The sequence below is a fragment of the Antechinus flavipes genome, chromosome 2 (genome assembly GCF_016432865.1).
Source record: "Antechinus flavipes isolate AdamAnt ecotype Samford, QLD, Australia chromosome 2, AdamAnt_v2, whole genome shotgun sequence".
NCBI lineage: Eukaryota > Metazoa > Chordata > Mammalia > Dasyuromorphia > Dasyuridae > Antechinus > Antechinus flavipes.
Genome location: NC_067399.1, coordinates 686,172,135 through 686,190,665, shown reverse-complemented (window position 1 = coordinate 686,190,665; position 18,531 = coordinate 686,172,135). Strand labels below are relative to the sequence as shown.

Genomic DNA, 18,531 nt, shown 5'->3' with positions numbered 1-18,531 from the left:
TTGGCGTTCTGGGAGAAGTTTAGGACAGGAGATCTTTTTGCGATGGGGGGGCAGGACTAAGATGGGAGAGGCAATGGGAGCCCTGAAATCCAGGCCCTGGGTGTGATTGGGGGAAAGGGCTCAAGCAAGGGAGGAACGGAGAAGGGTTCTTGGTACCAGGAAGACCCTCCCAGACTGGGCTGTCCAGAAACAGGAAGTCTGAGCTGGGATCACTCTGCCTTCCCGCCCCTTTTGCCTTCCCTGCTGTGGAAACTGCTCTACATTTTCTGGGAGCTTTGATCTGTCCCCGGTTTTTCCTGGGAGCTCTTCCGGTCTCTCCGCGTTTTTCCTGGGAGCTCGTCCAGCCTCCGGTTTTTCCTGGAAGGTCCTCCGGTCTCTCCCCGTTTTTCCTGGGAGCTCCTTCGCTCTCTCCGGTTTTTCCTGGGAACTCCGGTCTCTCCCCGTTTTTCCCTCGGTGCTCCTCTGGTCTCTCTCCTTGTTCTTCCCTGGAAGCTCCCCCGTTTTTCCCTGGGAGCTCCTCCGGTCTCTCCCCGTTTTTCCAGGGAGCTCCTCCGATCTCTCCTCGTTTTTCCCTGGGAGCTCCTTCGCTCTCTTTGGTTTTTCTTGGGAACTCCGGTCTCTCCCCGTTTTTCCCTCGGTGCTCCTCTGGTCTCTCTCTTTGTTCTTCCCTGGAAGCTCCCCCGTTTTTTCCTGGGAGCTCCTCCGGTCTCTCCCCGTTTTTCCTGGGAGCTCCTCCGGTCTCTCCCCGTTTTTCCCTGGGAGCTCCTCCGGTCTCTCCCCGTTTTTTCCTGGGAGCTCCTCCGGTCTCTCCCCGTTTTTTCCTGGGAGCTCCTCCGGTCTCTCCCCGTTTTTCCCTGGGAGGTCCTCCGGTCTCTCCCCGTTTTTCCTGGGAGCTCCTCCGGTCTCTCCCCGTTTTTCCCTGGGAGCTCCTTCGGTCTCTCCGGTTTTTTTTCTTCCCTTTTCCCCGTGGGAGCTAAGGGCTCTCCTCTTTTTTTTTCTTTTGCAGCTGAGATCTCTCAGCATTTCTGCACGCAGGCCTCTGCTTGCAGCTCCCAGGTAGGTCTGAGCCATCATGTCTCATATTTGGATTCCCAATGGCTGTCCTTGCCTTTGGGTCTTCTCTTCTGACCTTGGGGTACGTGACTTCCAGGTCTGCCAGGAACACACCTTTCTACCAAGGCTGCCTGTAGGATGAGCTCCCCACCCCTTAACCTTTTTCAGACTCTCAATCACTTCCCAGACTTTCTCAGATTTCCCATTGGGTCCCACTTTGTCAGACTAAAGACTTTGTCCATAATTTCAGCTTTCTGATCAGGACCTAGTTTTCCCCGCTCCCCATCCCATCTCTTGGTTAGAGATTCAGTTGTCCTGCCCTCAGACTCCAAGCCTAAGCTCTACTAGAAGGTCCCAGCATTCCTCCCCAGCTTCTAGGTAGACCTGAGGGCACAGTCTTCCTACTTTCCTAGGTTCAGCTGTCCACCACTTCTCACCCCACTGGCCTTGACTTCCATGACGTCCATTGGTCTGTCTTGACTCGCAGTCCCTAGCCTTGATCTCCATTCCTGCTGCTTGCCTGGCCCCTCTTCTCTCTGAGCCCTCATTTTAATAAATGCCACAGTGGATTTTGTCTCCCCGGCTCAGGCTTGCCCTAGTCATTCCCTGGAGGTTCCATTCCAGGGTTCTCCCCATCCTCCACTTTGCCACTTTTGCTCCCTCTTCCCCAAAGCAGTCAGTCTGTTGTCCAGAATGATAATGTGTGTGTTAGTTGGGTGGAGGGGAGACAGGGAGGCAGAGGAGCAGTTAGTTGAGAGAGCTCTGACTCAGGAGCCATGGAGGCTGAGTGGTCTCCTCTCTTCTGGGATCCCAAAGCTCCTTGTACCTCTAAGGTCTCAGTGGAAGGATGGAGAGAGGAGGGAGAAGAGGAGTAAAAAGAGGGGAACAGTCTTCCTCTTCAGACCACCTCCCTTACCAATCCTGACTCTCCCTGCATTGTTCTTTAGGGTGCAGTCTCTCCCACAGGGGCAGAGCAGGGCCTTTGGAACTCCTAGAAGCCTCACACTCCATCAGGAATCGCTGTAGGCTTGCCTCCTGCCTACAAAAAGAGGGGGAAAGTCCTCTCCTCCTCTGGGGTACTTCTCCCTCTCCAGCTTCTGATGACCTAGGCCTGGCCCAGGAATTGGGTCAAAGGCAGACACCAAAAGTGGGGTGAAATTAGAACAGTTTTACTGTGAGGGACCCAAATAGCATTCTCCCAGACCATGAAATCAAAGGCAGTCAGCCTAGGACTAAGATGAGGGGAAGCTGGGCTTATCTATGCAGAGGGAAAGAAGGGAGGGACTCTCCTGGGAGCTCCTGACTTTCTCTGGATTTTGAGACTTAAAATTAAAGCACCCTCCTTCTTCCTCTCCCTCCCCCCGCCTCCCCATGATTAGCTGTGACCTTTGTTAGTAAGAGCTTTGGCTGTTGTCACTTTTGTGGGACCCTCAATGGTGGGATCCGCAGGACCCTGAGATAAAGACAATGCAAGAGAAGGAGGAACTTGACAACAAGGAGTCACTCTGGGTGTTTGTACCTCCACAGGGAGCCTGGAGCCAGAGGGAATGGGCCATGGGAGCCTCGGACCTCCTCAGGTGAGTGCAGTCCATCTTCAGATCTGACCAACATCAGCAGTCACAGCCATTTCCCTAGACATGGAGAACAGGCTGTGGAGCTGTCAGGGCCTGATCTATGGGTCATTTCTGTATAAAAAGAGGAGGAACCCAGTAGTAACACTGCCCTGCCCAACTGTATTCTTGGACTCTTGGCATCTTGGGCACTTACACACACACACACACCCCTTCCACTTCACCATTTGTTTCTAGATTCCTCCTCATTACAAGGGACTGACAAGATCCACCACTTCATCATGACTCTCCACTCCAAAGCGAGCAGGTCTGCTCTTTTTGGGCCTACCCAGCAGTCAGCCTGGGACTCGGATGAGGGGAAGCTGGGCTTTTCTATATAGAGGGAAAGAAGGGAGGGATTCTCCTGGGGGCTCCTGACTTTCTCTGGGTTTTCAGAGAGACTTAAAATTAGAGACCCCATGGTTAGCTGTGACCTTTGTTAGTAAGAGCTTTGGCTGTTGTCATTTTTGTGGGCTCCTCAAGGATGAGAGCAGCAGGAAGCTGAGATAAAGACTGGGGACCAAAGGGAGGAACTTGAGAAAAAGGAGTCACTCCTTTTGTAAAAAGGAGGAGCTACCTCCACAGGAGCCAGAGAGAATGGGCCCTGGGAGCCTCAAACCTCCTCAGGTGAGTGTAGTCTATCACCAGACCTGACCAACATCAGCAGTCACAGCCATTTCCCTAGACATGGAGGACGGGCTGTGGAGCTGTCAGAGCCTGATGTATGGGTCATTTCTGTACAAAAAGAGGGGGAACCCAGTAGTAACACTGCCCTGCCCAGCTGCATCCTTGGACCCTTAGCATTTTGGAACCTGAAACAGACGCACACTCACACACACAAAAAAACCACTTCACCATTTGTTCTACATCCCTCCTCATTAAAATGGACTAAGTCCACCACATTATGAATCTCCATTCCAGAGGGAGCAGGGCTTTCTCATTGGGCCTGCCCAATATTCCTCCCCACCCAAAGTCTCTCCCCCTTCCTCTTGGATTCCTGTGCTAAGTTCCCCCGAAGCTCAGAAAACCCATTAAAGCTGAGCCTGGGGGCTTCCCCAGCTCTTGTCCTGGTCATCAGAGTGGAAACTCTCCTTCTGGGCTGCTCCTGTCCTTCTGCTTCAGGTCCACCAAAGTCTTCCAAGGTCTCCCCAAATCTCTCCTCTTGACCATTCCTTAGTCATCCATCCAGTAATCACCGAGAAAGGCCCTGGGACCAAATTCAGGACTTCTAGTATACAGAGCTCTGGGCCATCCTGCTGCTCTGGGGCCTCTAAGACCTGCCCTGGCAGGGCACTATCTCTCCTGTCTAAAAAAGGCTGCTGGGATTCTCTTCCTCACTTCTGTCGTTCCTGGGCCCCAAGGTATTATACCAACGGGTTTTTTTGTTTGCTTTTATTGCTTTAACTAAGGCTCCCCTGTGCAGAGTGCCAGACCCTGGCAGAGACCATGAGAACAACTGGGAGGAAAGCAAGGATTAAGACAATCACATTAGTGTGTCATGGCACTGCAAGTTCTTGAATATTATGATTGCTTGCAGGCCCAGACCCTGGGTTGACCTGATGAGTATATTGGATGGAACTGACTCCAGTCAATTCACTGTAGAATAAACTGCATTTCTCCCTTCATCTGCCTATGTGGGCATTCTTCCTTCCTTTGACAAAATGACTGAGGCACAGATGTTCCCACCCCCTTGTTTGTAGACATGTCAAGTTGAGGACCCTCCTTGCCAAAGACAACATTTCCTGGCCCTCCTTTCTCTCCACCCTCTTCCCCTCTTTCCAGGCTCTCCAGACATAACAGAATTCCTCCCAGCTTTACTCTACTTTTATTCTCTCTGTGAGGCCAAATAGGGAACTCAGGTCATCTCACTATAATTGTATATAACTAGTTCTTCCTTTTATTTTGAGTCTCTGAGGCTAGTTCATTCTGGATTCTTTTTTGTATTTCTCTTCACTTGTGTCTGAACGTGTATGTTTTCTATATTCATGGTCTTTTCCTAAGGAATGCTTCGAAGGACTTTCATTAAAGGTCCTTTTCCCCTAAAAGCATTCCATTTGTTTTTGCTTCATAATTTTCTCTTGGCCATAAGGTCGGGTCCTTTGTCTTCTCTGCTCTTTTCCAAGTTCTCTGCTCTTTAATGAAAGTTGTTGCCAAATTGCATCAGGTCCTAATGGTGGCTCCTTTGTACTTGAATTGTACTGACTTTCTGGTAGCTTGCAGGTTTTTTCTCAATGACTTGACAGCTTTGCATTTTGGCGATGGTTTCCTGGGAATTTTCCTTCAAACATCTCTTTTAGGAAGCTGATGTTGTTCAGATAGATGCAGAAAGAAATCTGAGAATTTTTCTCTTGGCCATCAGGAGCTCTATTCACATGAAAGCATACAGGCTAGTCATGGGAGAGGCTACCAAAGGAGGTTGGCCATTTCACCTTTGCCATTCACTATTTCAATGAATGGATTTTATATTCTCTTCTTTTTCATAATATTAATAACGGTTTTCGCCACTTTTTAAATCATTTCAAAGAAGCCATTTTTGTTTTTATTTATCATTTTTTTATATCTAATTTATCTATTCATCTGTTTCCCTTCTAATTTAAATATCTCATTTTGTACTTAAATTGGGTTTTTCATTTGTTTTTTTAATATTGCATATTCAATTAAACATCTCTTATTCTATATTCTTAATGTGTAATGGCAAGTCTCCGTTTCCCCACCTGAGGATGCCGTTAGCTGAACCCCAGAAATTTTGGGATATTGTTTAATCATATTCATTTTCCTTTACAAAGTTATCATTTCTAAGATTTGTCCTCTGACTCAGTCATTATTTAATAAGTCACAGATAAATGTTCTATTACATTTATATTTTTGGTTGGTGATCTTTGAACTAATTTTCATTCATATTTCTTTAGGGAATGAAAGAGTATATGGTTATTTCTTCCTTTTCTCATCTTGAGGAGGATCTCTGTATCCCAATGGTTAATTTTTTAAAAAGTACCAGGTGTTGTAAAGAAATATGCATATTACTCTTTTTCTCCCATTTAGAAGATGCCATAAGTCTTTTACTTCAAATTTCTCTAGACATTTGTTTATCTCTTCTACTTTATCTCCTTCTGCATTTCTTCATCCCCCTTTTCCTCTTAGTTCTCTTGTAGATTCCCCTCCCTTTCTTATCCTTCAACTAGTCCTGTTCCTTTTCTAATTTCATATATTTTTCTCCCCCTTTCTAACAAGGATTTTTCTCCCTCTCCTCATTGTCCACCTTCCTTTGTTGTTTTGCCTAGATTCTCATTCTCTGTCGCACAGCCCCTCTCCTCACCATGGCTTTTTCCTTGACACTTTATTCACGCAAAGGCTCCGAGGTCCTGATTCTGAGGCTGTGCTGTAGGAGCTTTCTGCCACTGCTTGTGGACCAGAGTTCCTTTCAGAACCCTGTATCAGGGAAGGTGTCAGCAGCAAGAGTAACAACTCCCCCAGCCCAAGACAAGGGAGCTTTTCAGGCACTAAAGCCCCCAGCCTCAGGGTGAGGTCCCCCCTCTCCTATAAGAATATCCATCAGTGGAACCACTTCCAAAGTCAGGCCTCTTGCCTTTCTCTACTTTTCCAATATCCTCCCCAACTCCCCATGTGGTCTTTTCCTTGGCAATCAAAAGTATAAAAAGGCAACAACATCCTCAGTGGATCAGAAGTGAAATAATAGAATAAAGGAAGTAAGTGTGAAATTTGCCTCACACATAGACCAGGACAAGTTCAGGGAAGCAATATCTAGCTCAACATAAACATGTGTAAAATTCACAATGGCCATTCTCTTTAGCCAAAGGTGGTTTATTTAGGAGAAGAAGTCATAGATAAAAGGAAGAGGTAAATTAGGCACAGGAAGTGGAAAATAGGAAATGGGACTGGGAGAGCAATAGTTGTAATATTCTCTTTAAAAGGTAATGTTCTCTGTTGAGGTTTTCTTGAGGTGTCTGGAGGCACCTGTTCTGTAATCTCCACAAGTAACAGGTTAAAGTCCAAATACTTTATTGTCTCCTTCGAAGTCCTATCTCCTTCACTTGGGGCTCAGCTAGTTTTCTGGAGGCCTTCGGGATCTTGGTTTCAGTGGAGAATCGAAGGAGGAGAGCCTGCCACCACTTCTCTGTCTTCCCTAGTTGATTCTGGCTGAGTTTGTCAGAGCGTATGTGGTCTCTTACCAAAGGGGTGAATCTTGTAGAACTGTAGTAAGTACTAAGTACATGTACTGAACTAGAGAACTGTTAAGCACCAAGCTAAATAACCATTGTCTCTATCAATTCCACTGACTTAGCCCCTTGTTTCAAGTTCTGGCCCATAACAAATAGTGTTACCAAGGAAAAATGTGCAAGAATTCATTAAGGGAATGTGCTGTGTGGCCCTAGCATGCTGTTCCTTATTCGTTCCATGCTAGGTCACTTCTCAGCTTTATTTCAACAGATCCTAAATTCAATCAATCTCTTAATGACCACGGGTTCAAGAGTTGACTGTGACTCTCAGAAAGGCTATGACCTGTGGGCAAATCCCTATTCTCTATTTCTGTTCCCCCCCTAAATTGGAGGGGTTGGGACTCTACTTCTGAAGGGTTTTTCAGTTCCACATCTTCTGACTTTTGATGCTGCAGGGGGTGGTGACATTCAAGGACGTGGCTGTGGACTTCACCCAGGAGGAGTGGGAGCTCTTGGACCCTTCTCAGAAGGAGTTGTACAAGGGGGTCATGATGGAGAACGCCTGGAACCTGCTCTCCCTGGGTAAGGGCATTTCTGATAATTCCAAGTCTACAATCAAAGGGAATACCTTCATTGCGCAGCGTGCAGGCTTTGAGGGGAGGAGGAGGAAGAGAAGGCAAAGGGTTGGTCTTTTCATTGTATAACAGGACTTGGGGATTTCCTTTGTTGGTTTTGAAACTCTCTCTTACCCGTTTCAGGTCAAAGATTAAATCACAGGAAGCATCTCAATCATGGAACTAATCTCAGGGGTTAGCCCCTACCTGGACACAAATTTTGTCCACCAAAACTCTGAAAATTGCTCAGGCGGCTTTTCCTTTCAATTTCTTCCTTTTTCAGATGAGTCTAATGTTTGGAATATTGTTCTTTTTAACAAGCATCAATTTGTAGCCAAAGCACCTGATTGTTCCTCGTATGGAAGTTTCTCCTTAATCTGCCTTTGGATTGCCCTCATATTTCAGCACAAGGGGTGCTAAAGGAATAGAAGGGAATAAGCATTTATTTCTACCTGCTGTTTGCCAGGTGCTCTGCCATATGCTTTCTTTACAATACAGTAACAATATTGTTTAAGAACAACTTCCAGCAAATAAGTTACTTTGATGATTCTAAGTATCTAAATTTGTGACAAAGGACAAATCAAGAAAGATGCTTTTTGCATGCAGAGAAACTGATAAATAGAAATATGGAGTAATTTTATATATGTATGTGTAGATATATATTTACACGCCTGTGTGTTTACCATTTTTGTATGTGTATGTATATTTCTATGTAGTGGCAGCCTTCCCCAGGATGGGGGCATGTTAAGAGAGAGAAAATATTTACTTGTTTACTTGTTGTCTATTTGAAAGGAATAGCAAATTGTGCATTGTGGATTTACAGTTTCATATGCAATCAGCTTTTTATTGTACTTTGATAATGAAATGTTTGTTTTTAAATTAAAAATAAAATATTGTATCACTTTATCCTCACCTTAACTTTCCAAGTCAGGAGATATTGTTATCTCCATTTGAAAACTGAGGAAACTAAGGGAAAGAAACACAGTTTAATTGATTTGCTCAGAGGTACACAGTTAGTAACTGTCCAAGGCTTAATTCAGACTCAGGTACATCTGACTCTATGCGCAGGACTCTCCACTGCATGACCGACTCCCTTAACTTCTGGATAATGGAAACTCTGGAATGAGTCTTTCCTTCTGTAAAAATGTGTGTCATGTCCAAGGTCTCATGATCAGGCCTCAGACTGCTTCAGCCCAGGAACTCTTTTTAACCAGGTTTGGGATCAGAAGTTTCTGCCAGAAGGGAACCTTATAGGACGGGAGGTGGGAGGAAGAGCCTTTGGCTCTCTCTCAGAGGTAGTTGTACACATAGTGGGCACATCCTGCCTTAGATGACTGGCTTTACAATCCCCAGTGGGCGGGTATTGACTGATATGTCTGAACATCAGGGGCTGACTTTCAGCGGGGAGCAGCTCTGGATCCTCACCTTTTCCCTAAGGAGAACTTAGTGTCCAACTTCTGTCCATCTTCATCTCTAACTGATTTCCATGCCCAGGGCTTCCAGTTCCCAGAGAAGTGACCTCTTATTTTGAGCAAATTGAAGCACTGTGGATGCTGGACCAAGAAGGCTTGCAGAGATGCTCTCCAGGTGAGTGAGGTGAAAGCAAGGATATGAGATCTGTGGTTACAAGAGGCTTCTGGGAGTTACCCTGAAGTAAACGCTCAGTTTGAGGGAGAAAGGCCAGATTTGAATTTCTTTGTTGGATATTTCTTGGCAGCAGTTTCCAGGGCTCCTCTGTGAATCTCGGTTTCCAGTCTACAAAATGAGTAGATCTCCCTCCATGGCTCTGTAGGTCCCTTCCAGTGCTCCTCTGTGATCCTATAAGAAGTCACTGTTTGGGATTTGGGGCAATGGAACTCTCCTGAAAGTGCCCAAAGGGATTAGGTTTGGGACGTGAGACATTTATTAGAACTTCTAGTCAGCAAACAATTAAGGGCCTGCTACATGGCAGCCTTGGGCTAAACACCAGGAGCACAAAGAGATGTGAGGGACATCCCTCATGGATGTCACAGAGTGGCGGGGCAGATAATATACCAGCGACTGTGAAGAGACATACTGTGCCCCATATAAGCTGAATAATTTAGTGCTTCAGTGTGTCATTAATTGGTAAGAATCATAATGGTTTAAGAAGGAGAGCAGAACTGGGGAGGAAAAAGCCAAAGTGAAGTAAAATAGCTAGTATGTATACAGCCCTGTGTGCCATACTCTGCACTGTCTTATTTCATCCTCATGCAAAACCAAGGACTTAAGTGCTATTATTATGCCCATTTTACACATAAAGAAATTTAATCCAAGAGAGATCCTATAACTTGATTTGTAAGATTCTGAGGTGGGATTAAAACCCTGGGTTTCCTCTTTCAAGGCCCTATCCACATTCTATCCTCTGTGTATTCTGATTTTGAAACAGATATGATGAACATGGTTATAAAGTATGATGCAGAAAACAGGAGAATTGGACAAACTCCTATGGAGACATGAAAATTCATTTTTAAACTCTCTGCAGTCAAAAGTCATTGCTAATTACTGTTTTAAAAAATCATATATCTATTGGCTCATGTATTAATGTATTAAATGATAAATGTACTCAAGGGCCAATTTCATATATTACTTTATGTTATTTTTAAGTAATATTTATATACTCACAACCTGTGAAAGTATAGCAATTGAAACCCTACTGAATGATCAACCCATGTAGCCAACCAATCTGCCAGATAGAAAAAGAGGAACAGTCAGAGGATATGTTCAGATTAGAAAGTAAGCTTACACATTTCAATGTACGGCAATTTAAAGTCTGTTTTTCTAGAAAATGTGTGTCCTTCCATGATGATTTCATGAGGGCCTCCCCTGCCCTGCCTCCTGACCATGGTTTTCAAGTGGCCTACCAGCACTGCTGCAAGAATGCAGACTCAGGTCATATCTTGCTCAGGCAATTAGAGATTGGATGAGATGGGGTTGCCAGGTAACCCAGGAGGGAGAGAACTATTCTGGTCCAGGGAGAGACAGCCCGGGAGGGTCTTTGCAGGCCTGTGGCCATTTGAACATGAGTGTCTTACTTTCCTGGAATGCTGGGAACACTCTGATGTCACGTTGAGAAATCAGAAGAATCTATTGCACTTAGAAGCAGCCAGAGTTTGATGGACTCAGTGCACAGTCCTCCACAGCAGTGTATTGATGATCATGATAGACTGAAGTCACTGCAGAAAGACTTATAAAGGTGGAAATGTGCCCATCTGTGTGGTCCCAGAGCACAGCTGCCTTTATAACCAAATCAGACATTTAGTCACCACTTAAGGTGCCACTAAAACATTTTTGTGTCAGATACTTTGGATCTTTATCTCAATTGTTCAAGGGTTTAGTGAGCTTCTAAAAGGGAAAGATTGCAATATTGCAGCCTGCACTATCCTTCCATATCTCAGGATGGTGAACTCAATTTTCTGTTTGAGACATTTTTAGATATGGATAATTTCATGCATTTTTAAAAAATTGTGGATCTTAGGATCTGCAGAGGGCATAATGATAATTTTTAAAAAGAAATGAGTAATAGCTATTGCGAAAAAAACTAATGAGTCAAAACAAAATCACTTCTTCCTCAGGTAAATACAAAAACAACTGTGTTAGCCTGCTGACTATGATCTCAGATAATGTAATAGAAAAAAATAGAATTGGAAGTGATCAGCATGGAAATTTGTTATGGTTACAAGCAAGATAGATCACGAAATAATTTGAGTATTTCCTATATATGCACCAAATGACAAGTCTATGAAAACAAACGAAAGTGCACATAATGGAAGGGAAAGAGAAAAACTGAGATTGGAGATAATTTGTCACATACCATAGGCAGAGTGTACCCATTCACAGGATATAAATTCTAGTCTCAGTGATGGGGATTTTTAGCCATTCTGAACTGAGGACCTGAGTTGTCCACCTTAGGGGAATGAAGGTACTTTCTTTGTTGTCACAGATTTATGAGGTTCTATTGTAATTGTGCATGAAGTCCTTAGAAATTAAATTCTGTTTGAGATGTGAACTAGTGGGACTTAAAATGACTGGTTCTGTCCATTTAAGATTTTTCTCTTTGCGTAGAAAAAGAGAAAATAAATTACTTTCTCTTCTGCTGATGGAGGAAAGGGAATATAAGTGTGTCGCTATATTTGTTTTATTGTTTGGTGTTTTCTTCTTCCCTTCCTTTCCCTTTCCTTCACTCTATCTCTCTGTCTCTCTCTGTCTCTCCCTCCCTCTCTCCTTTTTTCTCTCCCCCCCCTTTCCTTTCCTCCCTCCCTCCCTTCCTTTGTTCCTTCCTTCTTTCCTTCCTTCTCTTTCTGAAGAGATCAGACTGGAAATGAAGGAAACTACTGCAGAGCTGAACCATTCTGTTGCAGAAATTCCCAAGCAAGTATTCATGGGTGATGGATCTTGTGGCTTAACTTGGAAAGAAAGCTGTGTAACACATGAGAGAATCCACCTTAGAGAGAGACACTGTGGATGTAATGAATGTAGAAAAGGTTTTATTAAAAATGAAACTCTAATTGTACATCAGAGAATCCACACTGGAGAGAAGCTTTATGAATGTAACCAATGTGGAAAGGCTTTTAGACAAAAGAAAGATCTTATTGTACATCAGAGAACCCACACTAGAGAGAAACCTTATGAATGTAACCACTGTGGAAAGGCTTTTACACAAAAGGGAAATGTTTCTGTACATCAAAGAATCCACACTGGGGAGAAACCTTATGAATGTAACCAATGTGGAAAGACTTTTAGAAGCAAGGGAGCTCTCATTGTACATCAGAGAATCCACACTGGAGAGAAACCTTTTGATTGTAACCAATGTGGAAAGGCTTTTAGAAGCAAGGGCGATCTTATTGTACATCAGAGAACCCACACTGGGGAGAAATCTTGTGAATGTAGCCAGTGTGGAAAGGCTTTTACACAAGAGCGAGCTCTTATTGTACATCAGAGAATCCACACTGGAGAGAAATCTTGTGAATGTAATCAATGTGGAAAGGCTTTAAGAAGCAAGGGAGCTCTCATTGTACATCAGAGAATCCACACTGGAGAGAAACCTTTTGATTGTAACCAATGTGGAAAGGCTTTTACACAAAAAGGAGATCTTATTATACATCAGAGAAACCACACTGGAGAGAAACCTTATGAATGTAACTACTGTGGAAAGGCTTTTATACAAAATGGAGCTCTTATTGTACATCTGAGAATCCACACTGGAGAGAAACCTTATGAATGTAACCACTGTGGAAAGGCTTTTAGAAGCAAAGGAGTTCTCATTTGTCATCAGAGAATCCACACTGGGGAAAAACCTTATGAATGTAACCAGTGTGGAAAGGCTTTTAGAAGCAAGGGTGAGCTTATTGTACATCAGAGAACTCACAGTGGAGAGAAATCTTATGAATGTAACCAATGTGGAAAGGCTTTTACACAAAAGCGAGCTCTTATTGTACATCAGAGAATCCACACTGGAGAGAAACCTTATGAATGTAACCACTGTGGAAAGGCTTTTAGACAAAAGAATGATCTTATTGTACATCAGAGAACCCACACTGGAGAGAAACCTTATGGATGTAACCATTGTGGAAAGGCTTTTACACAAAAGGGAGCTCTTATTGCACATCAGAGAATCCACACTGGAGAGAAACCTTATGAATGTAACCAGTGTGGAAAGGCTTTTAGACAAAAGAACGATCTTATTGTACATCAGAGAACTCACACTGGAGAGAAACCTTATGAATGTAACCAATGTGGAAAGGCTTTTAGGCAAAAGAACGATCTTATTGTACATCAGAGAACTCACACTGGAGAGAAACCTTATGAATGTAACCAATGTGGAAAGGCTTTTAGACAAAAGAACGATCTTATTGTACATCAGAGAACTCACACTGGGGAGAAACCTTATGAATGTAACCAATGTGAAAAGACTTAGATCGAAGGGACATCAATGAATCCACACTGGAAAGAAAACTTTTGAATGTAAACAATGTGAAAAGGCTTTGAAAAATAGAACTTTTAGTTACATCAGAGAATTCACAGTAGAGAAAAAGTTTGTAAAGGTAACCAGTGTGGAAAGGCTTTCAGACATAAGGAATGTCTTAGTGTACATAAGACAATCCACGCTAGAGAGAAGCCTTATGAATGGAAGCAATGGGGGGAGTGTTTTTTTTTTTTTAATGGAAGTTTTTGAGTGGATGCCTGCCCGTCATTTGGAGAATGGTTGAATAAGTTGTGGTATATGAACATTATGGAATATTAATTTTTTTTAATAAGGAGTGGTCAGAGGATCATTTCAGAAAGGTTAGGAGAGACTTACATGAACTGATGCTAAATGAAATTGGATTATTTGCCATCTAGGAAAAGGGTTTTGGGGAAGGAGTGAAAAAAAAAATTGAACATAAGGTTTTGCAAAGGTGAATGTTGAAAACGAGCCATGCATAAATTTTGAAAATAAAAAGCTTTAATAAAAAAAGAAAGAAAAATTTAAAAATCCACACAGGAGAGCAGCCTTATGAATGTAACCAATTTCGAGGGCCAAAACTCTGGAAAGGTATACTTTAATCAAGGACAGCAGGATGCTTAGATTTAAGCACCTACTCAATGTGATTGATGGGATAATAATTCTCTAGTTAAACATATACTTAATGTGATGTAATGATGTAATCACTCTGGTTGGCATATACTTAATGTGATGTAATGATGTAATCACTCTGGTTGGCATATACTTAATGTTATATGGTGATGTAATGGTTCTACTTGGCACATGCTCAATTGCTGTGGTAATGTAATCATACTGAGATATTTTAAGGGCTGAGAGGACTGGGATCTGAGAGTCTCAGACACAGAGAAGACTCCAGACTATCTTTGACCAGCTTCATGGTGGGTCTCCTGCCTTCGTGACTTCTCCAACTAAAGACAAGGCTCATCTTGACACACTTGAAAAAACTTGTCAGGACACTAGAACCAATGAGGAAAGAGGTTTTTTGTTTGTTTGTTTGTTTGTTTTTAAGGGATTTTCTTACTCTACACCAGAAATTCCACATGGGAGAGAAGCTTTATGAACTTACCCATTATGGAATAACTTTTAGAGAAATCAGTGTTCTTACTGGACATCCGAGACTCCTCACTGAGGAGAAACTTTAGGAATGCAACCATCTAAAACAAAACTTTAAAACATAACAGAGTTCTTGCCAAAGTAAAGCCAGGGTCTATATGAACACACCTATAAGACACTTTCCACAAAACTAAAGTCAGATCTAACCAACTGAAAAAATATCAAGTGCTCGTGTGTGGGCCCAGCTATTAAAATAAAAATGACAATACTATCTAAATCTATTTATTCAGTGCAATACTAATCAAACTCCCAAAAAATCATTTTACATATATAAAAAAATTATAAGAAGCTTCAAGAAATATAAGGGAATTAATGAAAAAATTAAAGGCCAATAAAGGTGGCCTATCTACACCTAAACTAGACCTAAAACTATTATAAAGCAACAGTCATCAAAATCATTTGGTATTGTCTAAGCAAAGAGCTGTCAATCAGTGGAATAGGTTAGGTTTATAGTACAAATTGTCAATGACTCTAGTGTTTAGACAAATCTAGTGTTTGACAAACCTAAAAAGCCCAATTTTTTGCCAAAACTCTTTGGGAAAATTGTAAACTTGTGTGGCAGAAAGTAATTGTTGACTAACATCTGACAGCATATACCATGAGCCAATTAAAATTATATAGGATAGTTTACATCTCAGATCTATGGAGAAGGAAGGAATTTTTGACCAAAGAAGAACTGGAGCTCATTATTGAACACAAAATATAGAATTTTGATTATATTAAGTTAAAAAGTTTTTATATAAATGAAACCAGTGCAGATTAGAATAAGAAGGGAAACAATAAACTGGGGGGGAAAAAAACATTTTTACAATCAATGATTCTGATAAAGGCCCCCTTTCTAAAATCTATAGAGAATTCACTCAATTTTTCTAAGAATTCAAACCATTCTCCAATTGATAAATGATCAAAAGATATAAATAGATAATTTTCAGATGAAGAAATAAAAAAATGTAAAAAAAAATTCTAGTCATATGAAAAAATGCTCTAAATTACTACTCATCAGAAAAATGCAAATTAAGACAATTCTGTGATACCACAACACACCTCTCAGATAGGCTAAGATGACAGGAAAAGAATGATGAATGTTGGAGGGGAAGTGGAAAAACTGGGATACTAATGCTTTTTCATAGATCCAATATTTGGCAAAACAATTTGGAACTATGCCCAAGGGGCTATCAAAAGGTGCATACCCTTTGATCTAGCAATGTTTCTGCTGGGCTTATATCTCAAAGAAATCTTAAAGGAGGGAAAGGGAGCCACATGTACACAAATGTTTGTGGCAAGAAACTGGAAACTGAGTGGATGCTCATCAGCTGGGGAATGGCTAAAGAAATTATAGCATAAGAATATTGTGGAATATTGTTTTATAAGGAATTATCAGCAGGATGATTCCACAGAGGCCTGGAGAGACTTATATGAACTGATGGAAAGTGAAGTGAGCAGGACCAGGAAATCATACATGGCAACAGCAAGATTATACAATGATCAATTCTGATGGACATGGCTCTTTTCAACAATGACATGGTTCAGACCAGTCCAAATGATCTTGTGAAGAAGAGGGCCATCTAAACCAGAAAGAAGACTGTGGGAACTGAGTGTGGATCACAACATAGCATTTTCACTCTTTTGTTATTTGCTTGCATTTTATTTTCTTTCTTATTTTTCCCCTTTTGATCTGGTTTTTCTTGTATAGCAATATAATTGCATAAATATGTATGCATATATTAGATTTAAGATATATTTTTACCATGTGTAATATGTATTGGATTACTTGCCATTTAATTGACAGGGTGGGGAGATGGAGAGGCTAAAATTGATACATAAGGTTTTGCAAGCATCAGTGTTGAAAAATCCATGCATATGTTTTAGAAATCAAATGCTATAAAAAATTAAATTAAAACAAACAACACAAAACAAAAGTGAGTTCCTACTAGACATCAGATAATTCACACTAGAGAGAAACTTTATGAATGTAATCATTGGAGAAATGCTTTTTAAAATAGGTAATCCCTTACTCTACAGCAGAGAATCCACACTGGAGAGAAACATTATCAATCAATTATGATAGACTTAACTGTTCTCAGCAGTACAGTGATCTAAGACAATTCAAAAAAATTCAAGATGAAAAATACTATCCACATACATAGAGACAACTATAGTCTGAAGAGAGATCAAAACATATATTTTGACTTTTTTGTTGTTGTTTTTTCCCCCTCTTGGCTTTTCCCTTGTGTTCTGATTCTTCTTTCACAACATTACTAATGTGGAAAATGTTTTATCATGATTTTACCTGCATAATCTATCATCATTTTGCTTGGAATTTGGGGTTGGGGAGATGGAGAGGGAGGAAGAAAAACATTTTGGAATTCTAAATCTTACAATTATGAAAGTTGAAAATTAGTAACATGTAATTGTAATAAATATTAAGTGGAAAAAAAAGGAATCATTACACAAAAAATAATTAGAAACTGAGTAGGTCAAAGAGCAAATCATAGAAAAAAGTAATTTCATAAAAATTACAACAATGAGGCAATATTCCAAAATTTGTGGAATACAGCCTAATATGCTATTCCATATATCCAAGTCCTTATCATCCATTTTCAATTAGGTAGTTCATCGATATCTCAAACTTACCAAATCCAAAACAAAACCTATTAACTTCCAGCAAATCATATCTCACTTCCAAATACACTTACTTCTGTTAGGGTACCACCATGTCCCTAGTATCCCAAATTTAAAATCCTGTAACACTATTGCTCAACTCTCATATTTAATCAATTGCTAAATTTGATTATTTCTATGAAAACCATGTCTTTAATATTACTCCTTCATTCACACATTAATTGAATTAGAATTCAGCTTCTTATTGTTCCTAATTTCAAACAGGACTCTCTATTTTCAAATCCTTCTTCCATTAAGTTGCCAAAGTGATATTCCCTAACAAATGTCACTCTCCTACTCATTAACTTCTCAACTCCCTTTTGCCTCCAGGATCAGATAGAAAGAAAGCCCTTTATTTGGCATTTGAAATCCTTCACCATTGCTCAAACAAGATTATTATACTTTATTCCATTTCATACAGACTGAAATTGGTCTAGCAAAATTGTCTTGATTCTTCCTTACACCATTCTAATGTTTGCCAAATCCAACCCCAGCTTCTGAGATAACAGCTCTCTACTTAACAGAAATTTCTAGGAAAATTGGGAAATATGGCAAAAACAAGACATTGGCCAACTTCAGGCTTGGCCTAAACCAAGATAAGGTCAAAAGAGGCTCATGAGTTATAAAGAATGATACTGTGGGCAAATAAGGAGAACAAAGAATAATCTACCTCTCACATCTGTGGAGAAGAAAGGAACTTATGGCCAAAGAAGAACTGAATTAGCAGTTTGAAATGCAAATTGGATTATTTTGATTATATTAAATTAAAAGATCTTTTGGCCAAATAAAACCAATGCAGATGAAATTAGAATGGAAATAAAAACTGGGGAAAACTGTAATGTTAGCTAATCTGAGAGGTGCATAGTTGTACCTCAGAGTGTTTTAATTTGCATTTTTGAACAATAATAATTTAAAGCATCTTTTCATATGACTAAAAACGGTTTTAATTTCATCTAAAATTTGTTCATATTCTTTAGGCATTTATAAATTGGAGAATGGCTTAAATTCTTATAAATTTGAATCAATTCTTTACATATAGAAATGGGGCTTTTATTAGAATCCTTGAATATAAATCCCCTCCCCCGCCCCATTTTCTACTTCTCTTCTAATTTTGAATGCCTTTGTTTCATTTTTGCAGAAACTTTTGAATTTAACTTGATCAAAATTATCCATTTTGCTTTCATAATGCTCTCTAGTTCTCCCTTGGCCGTACAGTCCTTTCTGCTCCACATAACTGAGAGGTAGATATTCCTTGTTGTCCTAATTTCCTTATAGTATCACCCTTTATGTCTATGTTC

The 18,531-nt window shown here is 41.0% G+C and overlaps 2 protein-coding genes across 2 annotated transcripts; both read left to right on the top strand.

Moving 5' to 3' along the window:
* The first annotated feature begins 957 nt into the window (after nucleotides 1-957).
* On the top strand, nucleotides 958-11,699 carry LOC127552261 (zinc finger protein 684-like). The gene is made up of 5 exons (XM_051982868.1): nucleotides 958-1,056; nucleotides 2,581-2,630; nucleotides 7,297-7,423; nucleotides 8,950-9,042; nucleotides 10,259-11,699. The coding sequence occupies exons 2-5, from the start codon at nucleotides 2,601-2,603 to the stop codon at nucleotides 10,288-10,290; spliced, it is 282 nt and encodes a 93-aa protein (XP_051838828.1). The 5' UTR covers nucleotides 958-1,056; nucleotides 2,581-2,600; the 3' UTR covers nucleotides 10,291-11,699.
* A 55-nt stretch (nucleotides 11,700-11,754) lies between these two features.
* On the top strand, nucleotides 11,755-16,330 carry LOC127552253 (zinc finger protein 268-like). The gene has a single exon (XM_051982859.1). It carries the CDS (start codon nucleotides 11,795-11,797, stop codon nucleotides 13,388-13,390), a length of 1,596 nt encoding a protein of 531 aa, XP_051838819.1. The 5' UTR covers nucleotides 11,755-11,794; the 3' UTR covers nucleotides 13,391-16,330.
* The last annotated feature ends 2,201 nt before the right edge of the window (nucleotides 16,331-18,531 follow it).

What these genes read in the sequence shown, in the direction of transcription:
- LOC127552261 (XM_051982868.1), top strand. Translation starts at nt 2,601, where the DNA reads ATGGGCCATGGGAGCCTCGGACCTCCTCAG. An exon ending in CTGGAACCTGCTCTCCCTGG is followed by an intron (nt 7,424 to 8,949) that starts GTAAGGGCATTT and finishes TTCCATGCCCAG; the next exon opens with GGCTTCCAGTTCCCAGAGAA. An exon ending in CTTGCAGAGATGCTCTCCAG is followed by an intron (nt 9,043 to 10,258) that starts GTGAGTGAGGTG and finishes CTGTTTTTCTAG; the next exon opens with AAAATGTGTGTCCTTCCATG.
- LOC127552253 (XM_051982859.1), top strand. Translation starts at nt 11,795, where the DNA reads ATGAAGGAAACTACTGCAGAGCTGAACCATTCTGTTGCAGAAATTCCC.